This window comes from Artibeus jamaicensis, unplaced genomic scaffold (genome assembly GCF_021234435.1).
Source record: "Artibeus jamaicensis isolate MK-2021 breed Jamaican fruit bat unplaced genomic scaffold, CSHL_Jam_final contig_469, whole genome shotgun sequence".
In the NCBI taxonomy this organism is placed as follows: Eukaryota; Metazoa; Chordata; class Mammalia; order Chiroptera; family Phyllostomidae; genus Artibeus; species Artibeus jamaicensis.
The window spans coordinates 1191220-1216087 of NW_026521847.1; the positions used below are offsets into that span (position 1 = coordinate 1191220).

General features: G+C 45.4%; 4 protein-coding genes and 1 pseudogene across 10 annotated transcripts in view; 2 read left to right on the top strand and 3 right to left on the bottom strand.

Moving 5' to 3' along the window:
* Positions 1-15: 15 nt before the first annotated feature.
* CUNH6orf136 (chromosome unknown C6orf136 homolog) lies at positions 16-3929 on the bottom strand. Of its 2 annotated transcripts, XM_053667413.1 has the most exons (7): positions 3674-3929; positions 3182-3295; positions 2093-2491; positions 1713-1801; positions 1324-1524; positions 368-437; positions 16-289 (listed from the first exon to the last, which is right to left on the bottom strand). In XM_053667413.1, exons 1-7 carry the CDS (start codon positions 3743-3745, stop codon positions 176-178), a joined length of 1059 nt encoding a protein of 352 aa, XP_053523388.1. In that variant the 5' UTR covers positions 3746-3929; the 3' UTR covers positions 16-175. The 2 variants fall into 2 exon arrangements, with proteins under 2 accessions (XP_053523388.1, XP_036997232.2); XM_037141337.2 differs by lacking the exon at positions 3182-3295 and having other exon boundaries at positions 3674-3928.
* The window catches only part of PPP1R10 (protein phosphatase 1 regulatory subunit 10), a 39522-nt gene continuing 18046 nt past the window's right edge, over positions 3393-24868 (top strand). Inside the window, exon 1 of the mRNA XM_053667412.1 lies at positions 3393-3566. The gene's annotated coding sequence lies outside the window, so the exon portion shown is untranslated. The remainder of the gene's footprint in view (positions 3567-24868) is intronic.
* Positions 4114-19069, bottom strand: ATAT1 (alpha tubulin acetyltransferase 1). Of its 6 annotated transcripts, none has more exons than XM_037141332.2 (13): positions 18585-19069; positions 18053-18113; positions 17868-17959; positions 17692-17752; positions 17456-17569; positions 17171-17272; positions 9976-10021; positions 9790-9858; positions 7970-8041; positions 7594-7837; positions 4954-5033; positions 4819-4861; positions 4114-4466 (listed from the first exon to the last, which is right to left on the bottom strand). In XM_037141332.2, exons 1-13 carry the CDS (start codon positions 18689-18691, stop codon positions 4292-4294), a joined length of 1266 nt encoding a protein of 421 aa, XP_036997227.2. In that variant the 5' UTR covers positions 18692-19069; the 3' UTR covers positions 4114-4291. The 6 variants fall into 6 exon arrangements, with proteins under 6 accessions (XP_036997227.2, XP_036997229.2, XP_036997224.1 ...); XM_037141334.2 differs by lacking the exon at positions 18585-19069 and adding an exon at positions 18285-18571; XM_037141330.2 differs by lacking the exons at positions 4114-4466; positions 4819-4861; positions 4954-5033 and adding an exon at positions 5920-7100.
* Positions 12854-15265, top strand: LOC128627785 (40S ribosomal protein S6-like; annotated as a pseudogene).
* On the bottom strand, positions 19150-24791 carry MRPS18B (mitochondrial ribosomal protein S18B). The gene is made up of 7 exons (XM_037141336.2): positions 24622-24791; positions 23338-23446; positions 23148-23245; positions 22952-23020; positions 21090-21156; positions 20286-20345; positions 19150-19717 (listed from the first exon to the last, which is right to left on the bottom strand). The coding sequence occupies exons 1-7, from the start codon at positions 24697-24699 to the stop codon at positions 19464-19466; spliced, it is 735 nt and encodes a 244-aa protein (XP_036997231.2). The 5' UTR covers positions 24700-24791; the 3' UTR covers positions 19150-19463.

Below are 24868 nucleotides of genomic sequence, written 5' to 3' on the forward strand. Positions count from 1 at the left end.
CATGGAAATTCAATGTCATATTTTCACTTAGACTTTATTATTTACAAATTAAATTACACAACAGCTTTACACAGCATAAGAAGGAAGGAGAGAGGGAAGAGGGGAAGAAGCTAGGTGTTCCACCTCCACCTCATGTGCATAGCAGTTTTCAGTGCTGCCCACACCTGTTCCTGGATCAGGCTTTGGGACACAGGCGTAAGCTGGGTTCTGGCTCTGACAGCCCCAGAGTCACCAAGGCTCCCACAAGCAGCTTCTTCACAGGTGTTGAGGGTGTGTGTGAAGGCATCAGCTGCAGGGAGAAAGGTTAATACCAATTAGTAGGATGTGCTACCCCCTCATCCTACCACATTCAGCCCTGGGGACTCACTTTGTCTAGGTGATGGCGACAAATGAGGCCGTCAGAATTCAGGTAGAAAGTGGAGTAGGCATCATAGGTCCTGGTGAAGGAAGAGAGGCTTACTGAGGGGTAAGCTGACTGACCCCAAAGTTTAATTCAAGCATTTGTTTAAACTAGTAGTTCCTTAACTGTGCTACTTATTAGATCATCTGGGGAACTTTGAGAAACCCTGATGCCCAGGTTGTATCCTGTCCCAATTAAACCAGAATGTCTGGCACCAGTGATTCCACTGTGCAGCAAAATTTACAGACCACTGGTGTAGGGTAAGCCTAACAATTTCTTGGGATTCTCCTTAGAAATTTACCAAGTACTTTATTTAAGGTTGTGCGGCTCAACCTACAAGGCAGGATTCTTTTATTTTGATTTGCAGAGTATGTTTGTTAAAGCTGAACATAGTGAAACAAGGAAGGATTTAGGATGGAAGAAGTAATAGGAGAGCCTAGGTGGGGCTGTTAGTTCACTGGGAAGTCAGAGAAAAGGTGGTTTTGGGGACATAAACAGTGTTGGGGGTTAGCCTGGGATGAGCTGCCACTGCCTGTTGCTCCCCTAGTTGCAAGTCTCCAGCATCCTTTAGAGTTTAGGAGATGTGTGCCTTTGGGGGAAGAACAAAGGGAAGGGAAAGACGCAGGCATGCTCCTGGGAAGGAGAGTTCACCAGCAGAAATTTTCGTTTGTTTGATAAGTATTCGAACACCTACTATGTGCCAGGTAATATACATGTAGAAGCTGAGTTCAGAGATTTCCTAGTATACTCCAAGTCCCTACTTCTGTTATATTAAAATAGACTACAATAAGATCCTTGTGCTCAAGGAGGCTGCAGCCAAGTCAGTTAGATGAAGGATTTTCTGGGACGCTGGACCATCAATCCGAAAACTGTACAATTAGGAAATGGATTTTAGTGTGTGGGTCCATCCTCACTACTCTTACCGGTAAAGCTCTTCTTTGTCACGCTTGTAGAAACGCAAAAAGAGCATGTGGATGGGTAGCCCCATAAGCCTCCAACGGGCTTGCAGGGTCCAGTTCTCGGGGTGGCGGGTCAACTGTAGAACCTCCAACCGAAGTTGTGCAAAATAGTTCCAGGCCAGGAAGCGGCAGAGGGTTAGTGACAGAATATACCATGTGCGACCCCTGTGCAAAAGGGATGAAAAAGAAATCTCACGATGGCAGAATCAGAAAACCAAATTGGCTACTGAAGAATAGGAAACAGTTGTAGGGAAGCAGCCTAGTACCTTCTCCAGTAACTGAAAGGGTCAAGTATTATACATAGCACTGGGTCCTTTTCTTCCCCACCACCATGCCCATGGCTGGATTCTCACTTGGTACGTATGTTCAGGATCTCATTGATGAATTCAACATCCGATGAGTAGAGAGTGTAGTCATGGGAGTGAAGGAAGAAATTGGGAAGCTAGGTGGAAGAAGAAGGCATCAACCCAGTGGGAAAGAAAAGATGATCCTATTTCTCACTTTTCTATTTTTGTGCTTCCTTATTCCTCTGAGTGAAAGGTCATCTCCATGCCATGTTTAACTTTCCTTAATCCACATTTAGGATTATTTTTTCCTTGGGAAATGTTTGTAACATATGTCTGTGCATGCCTTGCAGTTCCAGTAAAGAATCTAGTTGACCGATCCTTTATTTCCAAGTGTTAACCTGCATTCCTTCCCACTGTGGATGAAGGTCACTTTTGAACTGACTTACCTCTCGTCTCAGTCTTTCATACATGACAGCCAGGTGCTCCTCCATACTCGGATCTCCAGATGGAGTGGCAGGGGAAGGGCGGGCAGTCACGGGGGCTTGGAAAGATATCAAAGCCCCAGGATAGGGGCAGGAAGGTCCCTCAAATAGGCTCCTAAGTCCATCCAGGCAGCCACTATGCAACTCAGGTCCTGGTCCCTCCTCCCCCTTTGGTGGAGGGAGAATGACCCATGGTGAGCTGAGGGCCTGGGTCTGAAGGAGAGGTAGTGGGGGAGCCCAGGGAAGCAGCCAAGTGGGAGGGCGTGGGATTGGGGGCAACCAGAGAAGAGAATGTGGAGAAGTGGAAGTCATGGAGTGGGGCCACAGGGGTGGGAATGGCAGAGCCCATGGAGAAAGCTGGTCCTAAGGAGGAAGAACCAAAATGAAAAAGGTAAGAATCCAGCTGCCTAATGGCCCTTCATCCAAGCTACTCATTAACACACTCCCAATCCCACCTGCTTTTCCTGACAAGCGATAGAATTACTAGAGGAAAATGGGATGCATTCATCTCCATCTCCAAGGGGAAAGTTTTCTATGACAAGCATCTCCCCAAAACATTGGCAAACACCTTTACATTTAAGATTCCAATACTTTCGGGAGCAGTTCCACCTCTCAGGGCAAGGATCACATACATGTTTGAAGAATGAACAAAGTGAACGAATAGCAGATTTTATTTGCACTGTGGATGAAATGATGTGGCCTGTACCACATTCCACAATTAAGTGTGTGAGATTGATGTTGTATAGAAGAAAAATCCAGCTGGAACAGTAGACATTTCTCTTGAGTACTAAGACTATTCGGAACCCTTAGGCACTCTTATTCCCTATGCCTCAGTTTCCAGTAAATGCCCTCTTATAAACGAGGATGATGACGTCACACTGAGTTATAAGTACTATATGAAATAAATGTAAACAAAGCTGCAACTTATAAGGTACTACACAAACATAAGTTATCATTTCGAGTCCCACTAATGACACAAACAAGCCCAATAGGCTGAAAGGATAGACCGTTGAAACCAGGATGAGCAGGAGGTCACTCAAAGTCAGGCCTGACCTGAGTTCCTTCGCTCCTCCAGGAACTGGAGGGGTCACTCCGGAAGACGAGTGGGCTGCATGGGCTCTGTCCCCGAGGCGCCGTCTCCACTGGGGGTGTGGCCACCTTTCCCACCTGGGAGCAGGGGCCCCAGCCGGTCGATCTCACGGTGCAAGACACGCAGGGTGTAATCTCTCCGCCCCCTGCCCTTCAAATCACCTCGAGGCACAGATAGTGGTGGAGACGCAGGCGAAGGGCAGATGCGCCCCGCCACCCCGCCTTCAACCTTGCCTGCCCACCCCAGACCTGGCAGAAACGCTGTCCACGTTTCATCCGTGCCACTGCTGGTAGCACTGCCTCCTTGGTCCCCGAGACCCCGGGCCCTCTAGGTACCACCCAACAAGAGGTAAGACCGGGCGGTGGGATCACTGCGCCTGTGCAGAATGAAATGGGGCGGGCACTGATGAGGGTCTCTTCCCGCCCCATCGACTCCGGGTGCTCCCCTCTTCTCACCTGGGGGCGAACCTGGTATGCGCGGAGGCAGGGGCCGAGACGCCTGGCTGCCCCCCTGCTGGGCTGGTACATGATAATCCGAAAGCAGACAGCGCGCCTACCAAATGTGGCCTGTGGCCTCCTCCTGGGAGGAGTGCGTCCAGGCGCCGGCTTCTTGAAGGGGAAAGGAGAGGTAGTGGGGTTCAGGAACTGGGCAGGGAAACGGAGATGTTGTGCGCTTGCGTACTGCGGCGGTGAGGAGCCCAGGCCGCAGTAAGTGCGCCTGCGCCAGAAGACTAGAGGCTGCCTTAGAGCGCGCTTGCGCAGTAAATTGGCGGCCACGAGTTCCGCTCACTCACTCACTCGGGGCGCTTGCGCAAAATGCTGGGCAAGATGGGGATGAACTGGGTACAGGGAGTGCGGATGATATTGAAATAATGACAGTTAAATTTCTCAGTAGCTCTTGTGATAAAAGTACTTTATTGCTGTCGTTAGAATAAGATGCAAATGACTTAGCACTGCTAAGAAAGCCTGTTGAATGAATGAACAAATGAATGAAATAGTTCTATTATGATGGTGGGCGTTGGCTGCCTCCTGTAGCGAGAGAAATATGACTTTGAAGGTGTGACAGGGCCGCAGTCACCAAGGCCTGGTGCTGCGATTTTCCTGCAACTTTCGAATGAACCTGGCGTTGAACAAGTCCCCAGCCACTGACCAGTAATGGGCTGGTGGGGCCTGGGCCTGTGGAGGAACTGTGTGTATGGGTTCCTTTTCATACCCATGCTGTGACAAGACCTGCTCGTCACTGGCAGACCTGGTAGGTAGGAGGGCGATGGATAGTGGGTTACAGAGGCACTGAAGTGGAATTAAGATCAGAGTCTCAGGGTCTGTCTGGTTCTTAAGTAGAGGAGGACAAATGATGGGGTGTGAAGCTGGAACCATTGGTGCTATGTCCAAACTTGAAACCCCTCAGACAGTGCCAAAGGGAAGTACCAGAGTTGAACTTACGGGGAAACAGGCTTGTAGGATGTTAAGTAGAAGGATTTAGAGGGAAAGGCAGGTAGCATCCAGTTGGGAGAATAAGATTTCAGAGGAAAAAGCTGAAAGTGATGTTATGAAAGAAGACAGGTGCTGGGAGGCTGGTAGGGAAGGGGATCAGGCCTCACCTATTATCTGTTTCCTGTTCCCCCTGCTTCCATTCTAGGTTGCCTGTGGAAATATGACATATATGCATGGGAAAGCTAGAGAAGGTAGTGAATATAGCCTACTTGATTTGAGGATATGGAGGGATGAATACTTACCTATGTTAGGGGATGAGGAATTCAGCCCCCCATGGCGGCTGTAGCAGCAGGTTTGGGCTACCAGCCCTGGGGGAGTCCCCCTGTAGAAGAAATGGGAAATGATGGGGAAGAGGCTACAGGGTGAAAGATGAGTGGATTTAGAGGAATCAGAGGAGAGGAATAAAAGGAATAGCACAGGAGCACAGAGAGGTAATTATCCTTCCTAGGGAGTTTTAATCTAAGCTGGGCCCCGGAAAGGGGAGGGAGTTCATTTGCTATTCCAAAGATTTTTTTCTGGAGCACTCCTGATTTGTTACTTTACTATTTCTAGTTGGAATGTGTTAAAAGCAGGGCTAAAAGTATATGGTGCATTTAGCCCCCACAAAAGCACATAGACAAAACCAATTTGTTGGACAAAGTACCCTGATGTTTGGTTTGGAAAACATGGTTACTTTCATTATAGGCAGTAGCAAAGGTGATTTAGAAAGGAGGGAGCCTTTGAAGAGAGGTGACAGAATGTGTTGGACACTCAACAGAGGTCAGGGACTATCTTGGGAGAGGTCCAAATGTTTGGTGAGGGAAAGGCAAAAAATCGGAATGTAAAGAGGAATCCAGGGACCAATTAGGGGATGGTTATAGGGACGCAATCAGGATTCCAAGGATATGGGTAAATCTTGACATCCCAGTAAGGGCTGGTTTGGGGTGACGGGTAGAAATCTCTGGGGAGAGCCCGAGTTTCTGGAGGGAATGGGGAAGTAGACATAGAAGCCTACACAGAGGGATCCAGCAACGACATGAGAGGAGACAGAACCCACAGAAGATCCAGCAATGAAGATGGGGAAGGGGGGAACACCAGACCCTGCAAGGGCAGCTCTGAGACTCCTTGCTACAAGATCTGCAGATCTCAGCAGTGAGGAAGATGAGGGGGACAGAGATGCCTTAGAACCCAGGAAAATGAGGTAACACAAATGAAGCTGAGGCCTTAAGTTGATTTTTCAGGGTGTTTTCTTTTTCATTGAAAATGTCCATTTAAAAAACACAAAGGAATTCACACTTTATTGAGAACACTGAGACAGAGAAGAAAAAGGAAGAATGAGTAAGGAGAAAGGGAGATCCTGCTCCCAAGGATTTGGGGGAACATAGTGGGGGTACTTGATCTACCACAGAGGGGAGGGAGGGAGGAGGAGGTTTTATACCATCGGCATGGAGCAGGAAAAAAGGTTCTTGCTGTAGAGGGGGAAGGGGAAAAAAAGCCAGAGAGGAGTTCCCCTTCATCTCAAGACAATCTCACAAGACAGGAATATTATCAGCATCTAGCTACTGGGGAAGGACAGATCTGGGAGCTAACAGAGCCTCAAGACTCAGGCTTATCTTTTGAAATATGGCAAAGAGTGATCCCAGGGTGCTTGCTGGGATCTACTGCCAAGAAACAAAGTCCCTCACAGAATCTGGGTCTGGGGGAAGTAGTGGTGGTCTTTAGAAGTGTGGTGAGTCTTCAAAGCCCCAAAGCAGACATCACCTGAAGGGTTCACTGACACATACACAAAACATGTTGTAATGAAGAGCTCAGCAATGTTCAGTAGATCCCTTTTTGGAGCTGTAAGTCCCTGTCCTACCTAACTGAAGTGCTCTGAAGCAGATCTCACTGGCTGACATCAACACGCTGAAAGGTAAGTATATTATGTAGCACAAAGCAGTATGAGGGCCACCAGTAGACACTGTAGATTGAATATGGGATTTATTCCATGGACAAAATTCCTTAAAAGGTTTCTCTAGCAGTGGAGGCCCTTGGACCTTCCATGGTATTCTGGAGTCTGACAGCAAGCCAGAGTGTGCTTATCTGGATAATCAGTATAAGCGCACAACCAAGGAGTCTGGCAGCAATTCAGACTGCAGGAGTGTTCAGAGACCAAGTTAAGAGAGAAGGGATGCATTTCCTGGCAAGAAACACTGCAAAGTATTTGGCCATTTGGGACCCTGACAACCCAGTTATCCAAGAAAGGGGAAGAGAAAATCCTATGGATTCTGTCAGGTTCCACTGGATCCTGGATGAAGCACTGGAATAGGTCTGGGGTTCTTGGGGAGAGGGTCTCTGCCCACCCAAGGTGTCCCAGGGAGAGGCGCAGGTTAGCTGTCAGTATCGACTCTCATCAGAGCGGGGAAGGGAGCTGTGAAAGGATTTATGGACAGGAGGTAGGGAGAGGGAAAGTGGGGGGAGAGAGAAAAACAGAGAAGTCAGAAATGAAGAGAAAGCTAGGGAGAAAAATACAAGAGATGCCTATTCTCTGTCTGCTTGATGGGCTGCTGCCACACAAGGCACTGACATGGGGCCAGTGGCCCCCAATGTCAGAGACAATGCACTTCCCCAGCAAGTATCACAAGATTTCCCCCAACTTAGCAGTTCCATACACCCATGGATCTGGGTTCTTCCTACATTTCCTCCCAACTCTCACTGTAAAACTGGGGTCCCTAGACTTTACATAAAGTCCTATTCTGCTTCCCCACTGTCATTTATTTCCATACCACTCCCACAAATATTTCCCAATATACTCTCCAATTTACCCATCCTGTTTCTTTATGTCTCTTGACTCCAATTGCCCTTTCCCATTTCTAATATTCTTCGACAGTCTTGAGGCTCCCTAACCATCCAACTTCTATTACCTGGTGCGGCGACGCTGGGCTGAGCTGCCAGCAGGGTCGGAAGCCAGCAGAAGCCGGGCAGTAGGGTGTGGGGGGCAGAGGCGCAAGGAACGCAGAAGCTCCTGCTCTGGCACATAGGGGCGGAGGGGACCTCGTTCTGGTGAATTTCCCAGGCTGCTGGAGCGGGGAGGCGGGTGGACCGGAGGTGTAGCTCGGCGAGGGGCCCTGTTTAGGGGCCAAGGAGGTTCCACAGCTACTTTCAAAACTGGGAAAAGGGAGGAGGATAAAGAGCAAGACAGCAAAGAGTAGGGTAGAAAAGAGAAATCAGAGCCTTTAGAGAGAACGAATTCTTCCTGAGTTAGGGTACCCCAAACCGAGCACCCTACCCCAATCTTACATTCTCGGTCACTAGAGGAGTACGGCTTGATTTCTCCTTCTGCTCTCTTGGGTGGCAGCTTCCTGGCTGGAGCTGATGGTGAAGAAGACACAGGCAAGGTAGGCGTTTGGAGACACACTTTGTAATGAGCCCACACCTCTACTCCCTGACACCACAGTTCCTTCTGGGGAAGGATAAGAGTTCAGCTCCACCACAGAAGCGCCTCTGTGGCAATACCATCACACCTCAAGGGAATTTCAGAAGAATGCTGGGGCACTTTTGACGAGAGCCAGAAGGAGTAAGCCAAATGAAGAATTAAGGAGAAACAATCCAGGAGAAGGGTGGCCAAGGGAAGCAAGCTCTTACTGTCAGTGGGTGCTGTCAGGCCCCATTGGGATTCTGGGGCAGTGGAACGGTCCCAGCCAGGCTAACAAGGACCCTGGGTCCCTCTAGATGAGATGGACAGAGTCCCTGGTTAATCAGAAATTGCTTTAGAGAGGTTAGTAGAGGCTGGGGTGGGGAAGAACCTCTCCTTTTGCTGCAAAGATGGGAAGGGATGTAAGTTTTATTAGGGGGAAAAAAAGGATGAGAAAACATGGATATCTGGGAGTTATGAGAGTAAATGGAATGCTAACATATTGTCCAAGGCTCTGCCTCTCATTCCCTCACTATACTTGTTCCCTCCCTTTCCCACTCAAGGTTTTCCATCATGTGTAGCAAACGAGACGTCAGTGAATCCATTTAAGCTTTATCCACAGCTCCCAACTGTGGTCATGAGTCCTCACAATCCTTATTGGATCTCAGTCCCTCTCATAGCCTGTACATCAGTAGGAGCTGGGTGGGGGAAGCCTTGGAAACCAAAGAAACTCATAGAAATGAACTGCCTCTCAGTGCCTGATGCTGGCTGAAGCTGACTGTTCTTTGAGTGATTGTTCTTCCCTTTCCTGTCCATGGAGGAGGTGTGAGCTAGTCACAGAGCCAGCCCAGAAAGCTCAGAGTGGCCCTTCTGTGCAATATGCGCTGCATAGCTAACAGCTGTGCTTCTCCACTTTTGGGAAGCAAGCAGTGAGGAGGAGTAGGACTCATACTGGCAGGGAGCATGTGTATATGAAGATGAAATGGAGAACTGAGTCAGCGTTTCTGTACCTCCTAGGTCTGGTTTCTTGAGATCAACTTCATTAATATTTGGTTAGAAATGTTGTAAGTTCTGAGCATTATCTTCTAAAACTAATATTTAAACTTTGGGCCATTCATGTCAATATTCTTTGACTGGAAATGGAAGGGCTGACTGCACTTGACTGTCCCTCACTGACTGACAGAAATCTGAGGGGTTTACAAAGAATGTGACTCTGGCCTCCTTTTATGGACCTGAAGCAACAAGAGTCTCCATCAAAATTATTTGTGAAACAGGCTCCCAAAAACTTTGCTTAGTTAAAAGTCTTGACAAGTTCAGCCCAGATGGTGTGGCTCAGTGGATTGAGCACCAGACTGCAAACTAAAGGGTCACCAGTTTGATTCCCAGTCAGGGCACATGCCTTGGTTGTGAGCCAGATGCCCAGTAGGGGGTGCTCAAGAGGCAACCACACACTGATGTTTCTCTCCCTCTCTTTCTCCCTCCCTTCCCCTCTCTAAATAAGTAAAATCTTAAAAAAAAAAAAGTCTTGACAAGTTTAAATGCACTGCTCCCATGATGGTAAAGGTAAATGGGTAATGACTGCTGGGAGACTTGGGTTGCTTTAGAGTTTTTCCACATTGCCTATAGATCACACTATGTGCTCTGTGGCCTCCAGAGTAATTAGCCACCATAGCACTATAGTCCCGCCAATTCAGTGCAGCTTTACCAGCAGGTGTAGGATCAACCACAGCAGCGCCAGAGTGCCGAGTTGCCCTCAGAGAGGGAGCAGGGGGCCCTGTGAGGAAGGAAGTGGTGGTGCCTCTCAGTGAGGAGACCAGTGGGACAAAGAACCCACCTCTTTTCTTTCCCTCACCCCAAGTAACTGACCAACACACAAGGTGAGAAGACTTACGATGCTGATGGGCAAAGAAGCCGTCGAAGATCACAAAGTTGTTTACCTATAAGACAAAAACAAGCAAAGGATAGTTGTCCATTCAGATACTCAGCACCCTTGGATACAGAACGCTGCTAGAAAAACCACAGTGGGAGGAACAAAAGCCAGCCTTTCTAGTTCTCTTGACAGTCTCAAACACTCAGACCCTGAGAAGCTGAACCCGTGGAGTTGCAAAGGATCTCAAATAGCCAAACAACCTTGAAAAAGAAGAATGAAGTTGGAGTATTCACTCTTCCTGATTTCAACACTACGAAGCCATTATAATGGTGTGGCAGAAAAAACAGAGTCCAGAATTACACCCATGATGTCAAGACCACTCAAAAGGGAAAGAATAGTTTTCAACAAATGGTGCTTAGACAACTGAAAACCCACATGCAAGATAATGAATTTGGACCTCTATTTCACATCACAGATGGAAAAATAAAACTAAAAATGGACCTAAGAACTAAAACTATGAAACCCTTACAGGGAAACAGTGAGGAAAATTATGACTTTGGATTAGACAATGTCTTAAATATGACATCAAAAGCACAAACCACAAAAAGAAAAATAGATAAACTGGACTTCATCAAAAGACACTATCAAGAAAATGAGCCCTGGTTGGTGTAGCTCAGTGGATTGGATTGAGTGTGGGCTGGGAATCAAAGGGTCACCGGTTCGATTCCCAGTCAGGGCACATGCCTGGGCTGCGGGCTGGATCCCCAGTGGGGGGCATGCGAGAGGTGGCCACACATTGATATTCCTCTCCCTCTCTTTCTCCTTCCCTTCCCTTCTCTCTAAAAATAAATAAATAAAACCTTAAAAAAAGATTAAAAGAAAATGAAAAGACAACCCATAAACAAAATAGGACAAAATATTTCCAAGTCATACATTTGAAAAGGATGTTACATCTAGAACATATTAAAAAGTCCTACACCTCACAGAACGCAATTTAAAAATTGGCATGAGACTTGAATAAATATTTTTCTAAAGAAGATAATTAAGTGGCCAGTAAGTACTTGAAAAGATGCTCAATATCATTAGTCAGTAGGGAGATGCAAATCAAAAACCACAAAACGAGACTACTTCATACCCACTAGCATGCTGATTATTTTTTTAAAAAGGAAAATAATATGTTTATGAGGCTGTTGAGAAACTGAAACACTCATCCATTGCCGGTGGAAATATAAATGCAGTTATTGGAAAAACAGCTTGTTTTTCAAAAAGTGGAACCAAGAATTATCGTATGGCCTTGGCCGGTGTGGCTCAGTTGGTTGGAGCATCGTCCCGTAGACCAAAAGGTCACAGGTTTGACTCCAGTCAGGGTACATACCTAGGTTTGGGGTTTGATCGCTGCTTGGAGCACATGTGATCCTCTGTCCCTGTGCATGTGGGAGGCAACCAATTGATGCTTCTCTCTCACATCAATGTTTCTCTCCCTTTCTCTCTCTCCCTCTCTAAAAGCAATGAAAAATTGACTGATAAAAAAAGAAAAAAAAAAGAAGTATGACATGGCCAGCAATTCCACTCTTAGGTATACCCGAAAGAACTGAAAATACAAGTGCAAACAGAATCTTATACACAATAGCCCTGGCTGGTATGGCTCAGTGGATTGAGCACTGGCCTGCGAACCCAGTAGGTCCCCAGTAGGGGGTGCACAAGAGGCAACTACACATTGATGTTTCTCTCCCTGTCTCCTCCCCTTCCCCTCTAAAAATCAATAAATAAAAAATCTTTTAAAAAACCCTCAAAACCAGCAACCTAAAATTTTACACACAAATGGGCAAAAGTGGAAACAGTCAGCTGATAAATGGATAAACAAAATGTGGCATAATCCATATCATGGAATATTATTCAGACATAAAAAGAAGTGAAGTACAGCTCTGATTGGTGTGGCTTAGTTGGGTGTTATTCCACAAAGCAAAAGGTTGCTGGTTGATTCCAGGGCACATGCCTGTGTTGCAGGTTTGGTCTGTGGTCTGGGTGCATGTGAGAGGTAACCAATCGATATTTCCCTCCTTTTCTCCCTCCCTCCCCCCCTCTAAAAATAAAATTAAAAAAAATCTTTTTTAAAAAAGGGGATGAAGTACTGATACAGGCTACAACATAGAAGAACCTCCTGAAAACATTGTGCTAAATGAAAGCCAAACATAAAAGCCACATGTTGTATAATTTCATTTACATAAAATGTCCAAAATAAGCAATTCCATACAGTAGATTAGTGGTTAAGAGGGTCTGGGGAAAAGGGATGGAAAGTGAATGCTTAGTTAAATGTTCTGGAATTGGACAGTGGTGGTAATTGCACAACAAGAAGAACATACTAAAAACCATTAAATGATTTTTTAAAAGATTTTATTTATTTACTTTTTGAGGGAGGGGGAAAGAGGGAGAGACACATCAATGTGTGGTTGCTGCTTATACAGCCCCTACTGGGGACCTGGCCAGGCATGTGCCCGGACTAAAAATTGAACTGACAACACTTTGGTTCTCAGTCTGGTATTCAATCCACTGAGCTACACCAGCCAGGGCAATTGTATATTTTAGTTAAAAAAGTGAATTTTATAAAAAGCCTATACCATTTTAGGCTCTCCAGGACCCCTTCTAATGAAAACAAAAGCATAAAATGTCAAGGAAGGCATACAGAGCTGTCCAAACAAGACTCACAGACAAGGCCACATGAGTTAAGGATACAAATACTGAGAACTAAGGTTTTAAGTAGGGTTCAGACAGGTGGGATTGTTGAGGGAAGGAAGAGATGCTGGAAGACAGGGTACCACTTTGATACCTGATATCTAATAACTGATCATTTTAAAGTGATGTCATTATGTTATCACATTCGATTTGGCCTTCACAACAACTCTAGTTTAAAAAAAAAGTAAAAAAGACCCTAGCTGGAATGGCTGAATGCCAGCCCGTAGACTGAAATGTTGCTGGTTTGATTCCCAGTCAGGGCACATGCCTGGGTTGTGGGCCAGGTCCCCAGGTGAGGGCATGCAAGAAAAAAAACTGATTGATATATCTCTCTTATATTGATGTTTTTCTCCTCTCCCTCCCTGACTCTCTCTCTAAAAAAATAAAAAAGAAAGGCATTAAAAATAATAACAATAAAATCAGTAAAAAAGACTTGGGCGACTCTTTTTTATGGTGCATTGGAGGCGGTTGGCTGCTTCAGGATGAAACTGAAAATCTCTTTCTTATCCACTGGCTACCAGAAACTCATTGAAGTGGGCAATGAACACAAACATAGTACCTTTTATGAGAAGCATATGGCCACAGAAGTTGCTGCTGATGCTCTGGATGAAGAATAGAAGAGTTATGTGGGTTGAATCAGTAGTGGGAATGACAAACAAGGTTTCCCTATGAAGCAGGGTATCTTGACCCATGGATGTGTTCACCTCCTGTTGAGCAAGGGGCATTCCTATTATAGACGAAGGACCGAAGAGTGGAAGCACCAGTCTGTTCAGGGTTGCATTGTGAATGCCAATCTCTGTGTTCTCAACTTGGTTATTGTAAAAATAAAGGGGGGCAGGGCAGAAAGATATTCCTGGTCTCACTGATACTATTGTGCCTTGTCACCTGGGGCCCAGAAGAGCTAGCAGAATCTGCAAACTCTTCAACCTTTCTAAAGAAGATGTTTGCCGACATGTTGTGTGAAAGCCTCTAAACAAAGAAGTTAAGAAACCTAGAACTAAAGCACCTAAGATTCAGCATCTTGTTACTCCATGTGTACTGTAACACAAATATTGGTGCATTGCTCTGAAGAAGCAAAGTACTAACAAAAGTTAAGGAAGAGGCTGCAGAATATGCTAAACTTCTGGCTGAAAGAATGAAAGAGGCCAAAGAAAAATGCCAGGAATAGACTACCAAGAGAGGTAGGCTGTGCTCTCTGACAGCTTCTACCTCTAAGTCTGAGTCCAGTCAAAAATGAGGTTTTTTAAGAGTAATAAAAAAATAAGAACAAGCATCAAAAAATAAAAAAGACTTGGAGACATGCCTTGCTCAAAGCCAAGTAGCCACAAGTGGCAGAACTGGGTCTCAAGTTGCAGATTCTTGAAGCTAGCTAGCTACAGCATTTCAGCCAGGAATACAGTATAGTCATAAAGAGTGGGCTATAGGTTCAGATTTGAGCTCTACCACTGATTAGCTATGTGAACAGTCGCTCATCTGTATAAACCCAAAACAGAGTCAACAATAGCACTTACCTCAAAGAGATGTAGTACAAGGATCAACTGAAATGGTGCATGTAAATACAATACCACACAAAGCTCATGAGACATTAGCCATTATTATTTATACTCTCTCCTGCTCTGGTATTACCTGTCACCTGGGTAATGTGTTTGATGCCTAATACTGTGTTCCTTCACTGTTCTCACTACTCTCTGCAGAAATATACATGTGAGGACACTCTGAACAGGCCCTGTCTATTTCCTGCCTTATCCTGCTGTAGTATCTACCAACCCACCCTTATTTTCCCTTGAAGCACATACCCAGTATTCCAGCCACACCAAACTGTTTGTATTGCCCTGACAGGTAGTTTAATACCTCTCTGACTTTGTTCGTGCTGGTTCTTACATATAAAATGCACTTTAACCCAGCCACTTGTGTCTCTGGACACTCACCTTTCAAGATTAAACATGTATCAAACCTTTCTTTACCAATCCTCAACTCACCACTATGTCCTTATGCCTCCTCTGTAAGTGTATCAGTCAAATCATGTTACTATGGATTAACTGTCCATGATCCTATCCAAGGAGGCCAATCTCAGCCCCTCCTACCCATTCGACAACACTGCTTCAACAATTCTCCATGCTCTGACATCATCAGATTTTCTTTCTATACAGAGAGTCATTCTTAGGCTGTTCTTCCAACTGAACAGAACCCACTCTTGATCCACTTCCCTCTCCAGCTCTTGTCTACTTCTCTGTTCCCCTTAAAGCAGCATTTAAAAGAGTGGCCTCAGCCCTGGCCAGGTAGCTCAGTTGGTTAGAGCATCCTCCCCATATGCCAAGGTTGGGGATTCAATATCTGGTCAGGTCAAGGCACACATAAGAATCAACCAGTAGCCCTGGCTGGTGTAGCTCAGGGGATTGAGCACGGGCCTGGGAACCAAGCAACCACGGTTCGATTCCCAGTCAGGGCACATGCCTGGGTTGCAGGCCAGTTCCCAGCAGGGGACACACAAGAGGCAACCATACATTGATATTTCTCTCCCTTTCTCCTTCCTTTCCCCTCTAAAGATAAATAAATAAAATCTTAAAAAAAAAAAATCAACCAGTAAGTAAAACTTCAATTAAGTGGAACAACAAGTGGATGTTTTTCTCTAAAATTGATAAATAAAAATTAAAAAACAATAAAATAAGAGCGGCCTATTCTTGCTGTCTCCAGCTCCTAGCTTCTCAATTTCCTAAACTAACTCTCCATCCAGACTTTCACCCACTGCTGCACCAAAACAGCTAGCTGGTCAGGATCATAAATGGCCTCAGGCAGCTAAAGCAAATGGTCACTTCCCAGACCTCTTCTTATCTCACCAATCAGCACCATTTGAATCAGTAAGCCATTCCTTCCTCCTTGGAAATACTTTCCTTACCAGCCTACCAGGTCAACTTTCAAGTTTTCATCTACTTCACTAGTTACTCCTTGGTCACACTTGCTGGTTCTTTCTTTGCCCTGACTTCTTAAAAGAGTGCCCAGGGGCTCCAGACCTTGGACCACATCTCTAGTACTCCCTGGTGACATCATCCTGTCTCACTGCTTTCAACACCCTATGTACACTGAAGACACTCTATCCCAAACTACTTCTCTGAACTCCAAGAAAATACCAAACTTATCAACCTGGACTTATCTCTAATTTAACATATTCAAAATGGGTCCTACTATTTCCTCCAAAGCTGCTCCACCTACTATCTTAGTTAGTGTAACTCCTTCTAACTTTTCAGGCCAACAACTTAGGGATCACCTGAAACCTTAACTCTCCCCCACCCCCTCTACTTCAGTCTATTAGGAAACCTGACTTGCTTTAACTTCACAATATTTAAAATCTGACCACTCTTTACCATCTCTACTGCTACTATCTTGGTCTGAACCACCATCATTTTTCATCAGGATTGTTGCTTGCTAACTGGTCTGCTTACTTCCACCTTTGTTCCCCCTTTGCTTATTTTTAAGTCAAAGTGGTCTGGTTAAAAGTCGGATCATACCATCCTTCTGTTCAAACTCCTATGATGGTTTTCTTTTTTTCACAGAAAGTAAAAGCCAAAGCCTTTGAAATAGCTTTTAAGGCCCAAAACATCCTTCCTGCCCTATAGCTCTGATTTCATCAACCACCTCTCTCTAATCACCACCATCATCCACAGTACTCCAATCACACCGTCAGTTCACTCTTCCAGGCACACTCCTTCAGGGTCTTTGCACTCGCTGTTCCCTCTGCCTGGGATGCCTTCCTTCCAGATATTACTTGGCTCTTATTATCATCTCCTTTCACTGCTGCTCGAATGACACTTCCTCAGTGAGGCCTTCCCTGCCTATGCCATTTAAACTTGCAACAGCGCACATTCCCATCCCTACTGTGGCACTCCCAAGCCCTCTTCCTGGCTCTCATTTTTCCAGAACACTTATAATCAACCATAGGATATACCTGTTTATTATTTTTGGCTCAACTAAAATATAAGCTCCACAAGAACAGAAACTTTTACCTGTTTTGTTGAGTAAAGTATTCCTAGTGCCCACAGCAGTGCCAGATGCTCAATAGATATTTGTTGAATACATGGATAGCACTAGTAATAATTATGTTGCATTTACTTAAAAACCAACCACCTCCCCCATTTTAGACCAAAGCTCCCAAAGACAGGAAATGTATATTATTCTGAACCCTTAAGAAATACTGATTGAATAAGTAATGGCCCATGCAAAAAGGAGGTAAAAATAAGCTGACTATGTTTGGGGCAGGAACATATTATTAAGTATAAAAAATAGCCATGATAATGAATTAAAATAGATGAGAGTAAAATAGTTGCAGAATAAGACATGGTAAAAATTAAAAACAAATACTTAGTTGTATAAAATGAATCCTACATAACAGGGACTAAGAAGTGCTTGGAAGGTGCCAATTCTTTGCCCTGAAATAATAAATTCAATGTGCATGCTTAGTGGGGATCCACCCTTTGAAATTTCTAACCTGTGGGACCGTGGTCTCCAGGTTGTAGTATTTATTCAGGAACTTGAGCAGCTTCTGTGATGGTCGGTCAATGGCCAGTTGGTGTGGTTCAACTCGCTCCTTCTGCAGGGAACAGGAGACTCAGGGTAGAAGAAGGTGCGGGGAGAACATGCCAACAGAACTCTAGAGCCTGGGAAGGGAATAGGGACATGAGGACATTGGGGAGGGGAAGACAGAAGCTTTGGCAGGGCTCATAGCAAAGGGGCCTTTGATGTCCCTTTAGACAGACTGGTGAAAAAGTGATACCTGCAACATATATTGGAAGAGTTCTTGCCCATGGCCATGGCGTTGAAGTGACTCATGAATGTAAAAATCCAGGATGCAAAGGGGTTCCACCTCATTATGAGCCTCATGATCATCCTAAGAGGTAAAGAACAATAAATATCTTTTAGGACCAAGAAATTGTTGCCACCTCCCAAACTTTAGCACTTTTGTGTTCAGTAATCAAGGCATATGAATTCTCAGCTTCCAGTAGCACTCACCAGTACAAAGAGTTTCTTGTATCCAACTTTGAGGAAGCCAATAACAGCTCCTTTTCCCGCCCTACAGGATGGGAAAAATAATGAAGCTAGAAGCAGCTGGCTGAGAGAGGTAGAGTCAAAAAGGGAAAGGGGCTGGGAAGAAAGGGATACAGGATGGAAAAGTGTTTAGTACTCACGGTCGAGCAGAAGTGTCTTTGAGCACATACATAACGTGGCGATTACTCTGCATCCTCGTTGCACTGGTGATGGGTGCAGGAAGGTGCTGGGCCTGACAGACAGATGAAGACAGACTTTCTGCAGGTCCCTTCCAAAGAATCCAGCCCTCCTTTATCTACTGTTCCTAGAGAAGTGTCCCCAGTACCTTGGCAGAAGCCTTGCCCAATTCATCTACAATGGTCATAATTTGCTCTTGCACATCAACACTATAAGAGAGGAGATGAAGTCAGATAATCAATGGATGAGGATTCTGGACTCCCAGGAAACTGGACCACAACTCCAGTCCAGGTTCAGCACTTAAAGACTCCCCGACTTTGCCTTGGAGTATTCCAATCTGATTTTTCCACCCCACTCTCTGAAACCCAAACTTTTATCACACCTCCTTTCCAACGTGCCACACTCCCTCCTCCCTTGAGGTTATGAGGAAGCAGGAAGGGCAGGTCAACCACATCCTTTGGCCAGGACCTTATATTTGGCCGAAGGGTGAAATGTTATAGATCCAAACGTAGATCAATCCCACTAAATGTAGGGTCAAAGGTCACCAACAGGTCGATCCAGGACCTTAAAAGGTGTGTGGGTCATTACTCAGTGAAAAGGGGGGGGGGGCCAGGGGCGTGGTTCCCGGATCAGATTTCTAGAACCAGGAGAAAGGCATCAAGGTGGGTTTGAGATGTCACCGGGCTGGTGTTGTGGTTCCAGGTCTGCGGACCGGTGGCCGCAGGTGCTGGTCCAGGACCGTGATGCGCTCCGGGAGCAGCGCGTCCACATCGAACGGGAACTCCATGGTCCATTGTGCTGGGCTGGCCCCGCCCAGGCAACGTCACTTCCGTCCTCCCCGGACACCACACCCCTTGGCTTCCATTTCTCGGGAGGGGAGGGGCGCCAGTACACACCCGGCCCTCGGCCCTCTCCAAGTTGCCCCGGAGACCCTGCCCTTCTAGGCGGACCTGTAGCTCCTTAGTGATGCCACTCCCCACCAATTACCAAGGCAGGGGGTGCCTAGCAATGAATACATTTTCCTTCTGCCTAGCTGCTTCTTCTCCAACCCATTAGCCCCCGTTAGCAGCTGGGACCCAAGGACCAAGAAACACTGCCTCAGGCACTAGGGGCCCCCAAGGTAATGGAAACAGAATGGCACTCCGTTTATTCCAAGTGATTCCTGGTCCCAGGAGTCACAGGTTGGGCTGGCTCCAGCCTGGCCACTCCTCTCCCCATAGCAGCACCCATTCCTTTGAGACTCAGTCCAGAGACAGGAGACAAAACTTTATTTTGGAAAACCTGAGTTGGCATTAAGTCTGCAACAGCAAAAGAAGGCTGAACCCATCTATTTACACTACATGGGGATCAGGGTTTCCCGCATACATCTGTACTGCCCTCCCTCAGCCTCAGATGTATTCACCCCTTTCAACAACAATCATGTCTTTTCACTGACCCTGAACCTGCCATTGGCCACAAAACAGATGAAATTCTTCAGGGTGAATCCTATTATTTTATTCCTTGGCATTATCTCCCAATCTCTTCGTACCCTTCCCAGTCTACAGCTCCTACAGAGGACTCTAGGCATGTGTTGAGAGTGGCACCTCAGGCATTGACTCAGGTGGGGGGCCACTCTCTTCTCTGAGACAGCCTTGATACAGCTGACGAAGGCGGGACAGCTCGCTCTCTGGTGGCTGTTTCCAGCTGTACCATGGGTACCAAGGATCACCTGAAACCAGAGTGGGGGCTGGCGGAGTAGCACTCACAGCTCCATGAGAGTTACAGAAGTCAAGGTCCCGAGGTTCAACCTGGGGAATATGGTAACCGAGGAGACCTAGGGAATTAAAAAAAAAAAAAAAGAGTGAAGGAAGCAAGGTGGGGCAGTTCAGATTAAGAGAGACAGAAGGAAAATAACCTGTAAAGGGTGGGAGGGAACCAGTCACAGCCACTGGGTACATTTATGCATGCTATACACTGCACAAAGGCCAAATGGCCAGTGGACAAGTGTGGGCCGACATACTGCCTAAGCTTTTGCCTACCAAGCTGTGCGGCCCTGCACCAGGGCTATGAAGCTACATCTGCCTTAATGGAGGAAAACCTTTTCCTAATTTGTACAAAAGTATCATGAAGCTCAGGGCCAGACATTTATACAAAATTCCTCCTATGATGTAACTATAGCAGTGGGACTGATAGTTATTAGAGGGAAGAAAAGTGAAAGGGGGGACAATGACAAAATAACACTGAGGAGAGGAAATGAAGGAGAGTGAAACGATGAAAGAAGGGATTCTTGGGAATATGTTACATGCTGACTTCTCAGATAAGTAGGAGCATTTATATCCATTCTCCAGCCCTTACTTTCTTGGCATCTAACAAAACTTCTCTGGGCCCCTTCTCAAACTTACCATGATCCCTGGCTTTCTGGATGGCCTGGGTCAACTTCTTGTGTTGCTTCATACAGACTCCTGCAGGAAGGAAAAAAGGTAACTCTGCTCCTTCTATCAAGCATGGTAAAAAAATTTTTACAGCTTGACAGGAGTTTAAAACTACTCTAAAACTCCCTGACAAACTGAACTCCACTAATCATGCTGCCATCCCCAAAATGGTTAAATTCAAATTATTCTTGGCAAGTTTATCTTGCTTTAGCAAGAGATGGCAACATTTTTCTATATTTTACATGATGCAGGGCCTAGAGTCTTTGTCTCAGCTACTCAACTCTGCCACTATAGTCTGGAAGCAGTTGTAGATACTATGAAGACAAACAGACACAGCAGTGAGCCACATTTAGCCTGTGGCTATAGTTATGAAATAGATACAATCTTGAATTGTTAAACATACAATTTCAAACTTGGGAAATCTAACTGAATTGTCAACAGTATAAAAGAATTCATAGGACAGTTTATGAGAAAGCCTTTTTATAAAAGTAAAAAGCCCTAAAGAAATAAAATAATCACTACCATTTATTTTTAAGAACATATCTTTTAAGAACTACAATAAGATGGTTTGCTTACAATGACACTTGCCTGTATCTTTTGTGCACCTGTAACTGTTTTAGCATGTGAGTAACCCCATTATACCAAAATTTCCAAAAGGTTCAATCACACTTTTTATGCTGTAGTAGAAGCCACCAAATACCTGTTGTCTGACTGAATAAACAAAAGTGCTCCCAGGAAAAGCTATTCTGGTGGGGACATGGATGACAAGCTAACCTGTGTATGGTGCATGGAAGATGATACCCGTGTGAGCGCAGACAAACTGTTCCAAGAGCTTCACATTCTGTGGGGAAAATGGTGGAGAAAGGAGCGGGGTACAGCAGGAAAACTTCGGAGACTGAAAGTGCACGATCCCTACACATCCACACAAGTGACCTTAATCCTATGTCTCTCCAGACGCTGACCTCCCTCGTGTCCCAGTTTTAGCTCCATCCCTTTATTGAACTCATTCATGAAAACTCCAGCAAATGCTTCCCCTTTCCTAGTCTTTCAACCATTTCATGTGCACATCCTATACTCTTGTCACTGAGACTCATACAGAATTCTCTTCTCCAGGGGTTACGTTCTAAAATCAGCCCTCATGCAGCCCCGACTACTGTGGCTCAGTGGATTGAGTGCCAGCCTGCAAACCACAGGGTTGCCATTTCGATTCCCAGTCAGGGCACATACCTGGGTTGTGGGCCAGGTCCCCAGTAGGGGGCGTGCAAGAGGCAACCACACATTAAGGTTTCTCTCCCTGTCTTTCTCCCTCCCTTCCCCCTCGTCTAAAAATAAATAAATACGTGTATGGCCATACCACCCTGAAACACATCCACTCTCACTAAAAATAAATAAATGTTTAAAAAATTAAATCGGGCCCTGGCTGGTGTAGCTCAGTGGATTGAGCGCGGGCCTGCGAACCAGGCAATCGCGGTTCGATTCCCAGTCAGGGCACATTCCTGGGTTGCAGGCTGGTTCCCTGCAGGCCAGTTCCCAGCAGGGGACACACAAAAGGCAACCATACATTGATGTTTCTCTCCCTCTCTCCTTCCCTTCCCCTCTAAAGATAAATAAAATCTTTTAAAAAAAAATTAAATCAGCCCTTGTGCAAAAAATCAGGGAGTCAGTTGGCAATCCCAGAAATCACTCAGAAAATATAGTACATCTTGTAATGTGCATGTATGAATGAGTACAACATATAAATAGCATGCTGTGTATAATGTATATACAGAATTGATCCAGATCAATTTTAAGTTAATTCTGTAGAAGGACTCTGAGGTAGCAAGTTAAGCACAGGAAGTGAGACCCAATGAATAAGCAGGTATACTTGTGTGGCTGGAATGGCAGGCAGAATCATCCACACTATTGAATTTGTAATTTTTCTCTCTCCCTTGTTATGTGATTATAAACTGTATGAACCTATTTATAATTACCTTTTATTTAACCTATCAATTGAAATTGAGAACTTACCTGTCAAATTCCTCTACAATTTGTGTCAGAAGGGGTCTGAGAACAGTCACACACTCTCATCTGCTTGATGGATACACAAATGCCCTCCAAATTTTCTGATGACCAGCTATTCAGTTTCTCACCTACTACTTCACTGTAAGCTCAGAAGAGTACTTTCCCATCATTACTTTTATAAAGTATTTTGAATTCCCTATCCTTCTCACAATTGAAGGCTTTTCATAAAACTAGTTTCTATACCATGCTTCACATTTCTGCCCTTCAGCTGCAAGTCTCAACATGCCACTAAACATCAACATGACAAGGAAATAAAACCTCAGAAAAAAATCAGTCCAATCTACTTGCTAATAATTGTGTTGGATATAAACAAATTTGGGGATGTCCCTCTCCCATTAGAAATGGGCATTTTTCTTGCCCGCCAATTTATACTGTCAATTTCACAGATAAGAGATGAAACTTTTTACTATAATCCATAGTACGGAACAAAAGACTAGAGGAAAGAACAGTTTTATATTGCCAGGAAGCCAGTGTAAATGGCGTGTAGGGGCACCCAATCTGAAGAAGAGTGGGACAATTTCCTTAGCACTCAAAAAGGCTCCAAATATTCATCCTGGAGAAAAGATTTTCCTTACCCTAAAGTCAATATGCAGCTTGTGATCTCGGCAGATAGGGCAGGGGTTCCCAGCAACTTTATTTTTACGCTGTAGAGAGAAGAAGGTGGCAGGTGACTATATTCCAAGCCTTGTCAGAAAAAGTATTGTTGCCACCGTCACCATGGTCTCCACTCCCCCTTCATATCCCATCCATGTGCTACTCTCAGAGACTCACAATACATGTCTTTCGAGTACGCTGTGGGGGTATTCCACCTTTGTGATTGCGACGATAGTCAGCCCATATGGGACGAGAACCATAGCGGGACTTGTATTCTGAAATCAAAGACCACACATGTTAGGGTGGAGGGTGTGTCTCTGTCCATTTACTTCAGACCCCACATGACCCTCCCTTCCTGTACAAGTACCTTCTGAGTCCAGATACTTCCAGGGTTCATTACTATATGGGGAAATGGGCACTGGGGGCGAAGAATCTTCCTCAAGGGAGGCTTCAGTGCAAAGAGCCTGGATGGGAACCTATAAAAAAGGGTGAAAATTAAAAAAATGAATTCAAAGACGGAACCGGATTGTTTTGCTGCTGACACTTCAGGAAGAAGGGAAACCATGCCCATTGTGTTAATGGAATATAGCAGAAACATATGTGGAAGGTAGCATATGGGGTGGGGTTAAACTGACATCATCAATAACCACTCACCCTATACCTCAAAATGGATTCTGAAAGAAACTAATGTTGGAGGCTAGCTAGGACAAGTGACTGAGAGGCAATTTTATTTGTGAGGACAACTTAAAAACCTGGCATATATAAGATAATTCATGCTTTTTGGGGATGAAGTGAGTCTAGTGGAGGAAAAAGTGTGAAGAAAGGAAAAGTGAAGATGTGTAGCTCTTTGGAAGCTGAGATGTGTGGGAGGAAGGAGGTGCAGAGGACAGGTTAAGTCTCCAATCCAATCCAGAATCACTGACTTACTCAGCTTTATAACAAGTTGAAGGTCAACATTCCATCGGGAAGAACAAAAGAGTCCTAATTATGCTAGCTTTAAAACTACCAGGTCTGTCATTAATTCCACAGTGACCCCTGTCACCACTCTTCAGTCCTACTTTAGGGAGTGGAAGCTGAGAAAGTTTCCTTCCACCTTTCCCCACCAAGAATCTGCCCTGCCCTACTAAGAACCTCCAGAATGGTAAGCACATGAAGCTGGAGGAAAACCTCAATCCAAAGAACTGAGTTAAACTTTCATGTATGCTCTGACAATAAACTGATTTACTGGGATGAAAGGCTGAGAAACAGGTCACCACGTCGAGAATGTATCCTGGCTTTACTGGGAGCCACTCTCCCAGTAGACTTTAGTGCCCCCAAACCCAAGGACACTCCAGGGCATCATGGATTTAGACACCATCTGCATAGTTAAAGAGTTTGTTGTGCATGTCGGGGTGGGGTGGGGAGCATCATTCGCCTAATTATTTAGCCAAGATAATAACATGGGAAGATGATGAAATCTAAGCCTGGCTCTTTCCCCTCGGCTCAGGATTTTAAAATGCACGAAGATTTAAGAAGGGTGAGGGGAAAGAGGAAGTTGGGAGCAAAATGTTGCCTAAACAGCGAAGGCAATAAGCTCGTGAAGTCTCTGCTCCTGGACCTAGACAAAGTACAATTAAGTAACGGTTCTAAAAAACGTGCTCCAAGGAGTTACCTGAACTCTGCAGGCACCCCTGAAAGACGAAAAGTTGGGAAGGAGCCTCAGCAGCGTACTCAACACGGAGGCCACCATCTTGACGTACACCCAAAACAGGAATGACCGGGAAGGTGACTGCGCATGCTCCCGGAAAAAGACTTGGGAAGGGCCAAGGACATGCCTGCAATGCGGCAAGCAAGCACGCACTTGCGTCAGGACGGAAGCGAGAAAGGGGGAGGGTCCTGAGGAAAAAATCCAATTTCAA

What these genes read in the sequence shown, in the direction of transcription:
- CUNH6orf136 (XM_053667413.1), bottom strand. Translation starts at nt 3,745, where the DNA reads ATGTACCAGCCCAGCAGGGGGGCAGCCAGGCGTCTCGGCCCCTGCCTC. An exon ending in ATCCTGAACATACGTACCAA is followed by an intron (nt 1,525 to 1,712) that starts GTGAGAATCCAG and finishes CCTTTTGCACAG; the next exon opens with GGGTCGCACATGGTATATTC. An exon ending in GTCGCCATCACCTAGACAAA is followed by an intron (nt 290 to 367) that starts GTGAGTCCCCAG and finishes TTCTCCCTGCAG; the next exon opens with CTGATGCCTTCACACACACC.
- ATAT1 (XM_037141332.2), bottom strand. Translation starts at nt 18,691, where the DNA reads ATGGAGTTCCCGTTCGATGTGGACGCGCTGCTCCCGGAGCGCATCACG. An exon ending in CTCCTCTAGTGACCGAGAAT is followed by an intron (nt 7,838 to 7,969) that starts GTAAGATTGGGG and finishes CCCTTTTCCCAG; the next exon opens with TTTTGAAAGTAGCTGTGGAA. An exon ending in GAACAGGAAACAGATAATAG is followed by an intron (nt 4,467 to 4,818) that starts GTGAGGCCTGAT and finishes CCTACCTACCAG; the next exon opens with GTCTGCCAGTGACGAGCAGG.
- MRPS18B (XM_037141336.2), bottom strand. Translation starts at nt 24,699, where the DNA reads ATGGTGGCCTCCGTGTTGAGTACGCTGCTGAGGCTCCTTCCCAACTTT. An exon ending in GAAGTATCTGGACTCAGAAG is followed by an intron (nt 23,246 to 23,337) that starts GTACTTGTACAG and finishes CTTTGATTTCAG; the next exon opens with AATACAAGTCCCGCTATGGT. An exon ending in GTACTCGAAAGACATGTATT is followed by an intron (nt 23,021 to 23,147) that starts GTGAGTCTCTGA and finishes TTCTCTCTACAG; the next exon opens with CGTAAAAATAAAGTTGCTGG.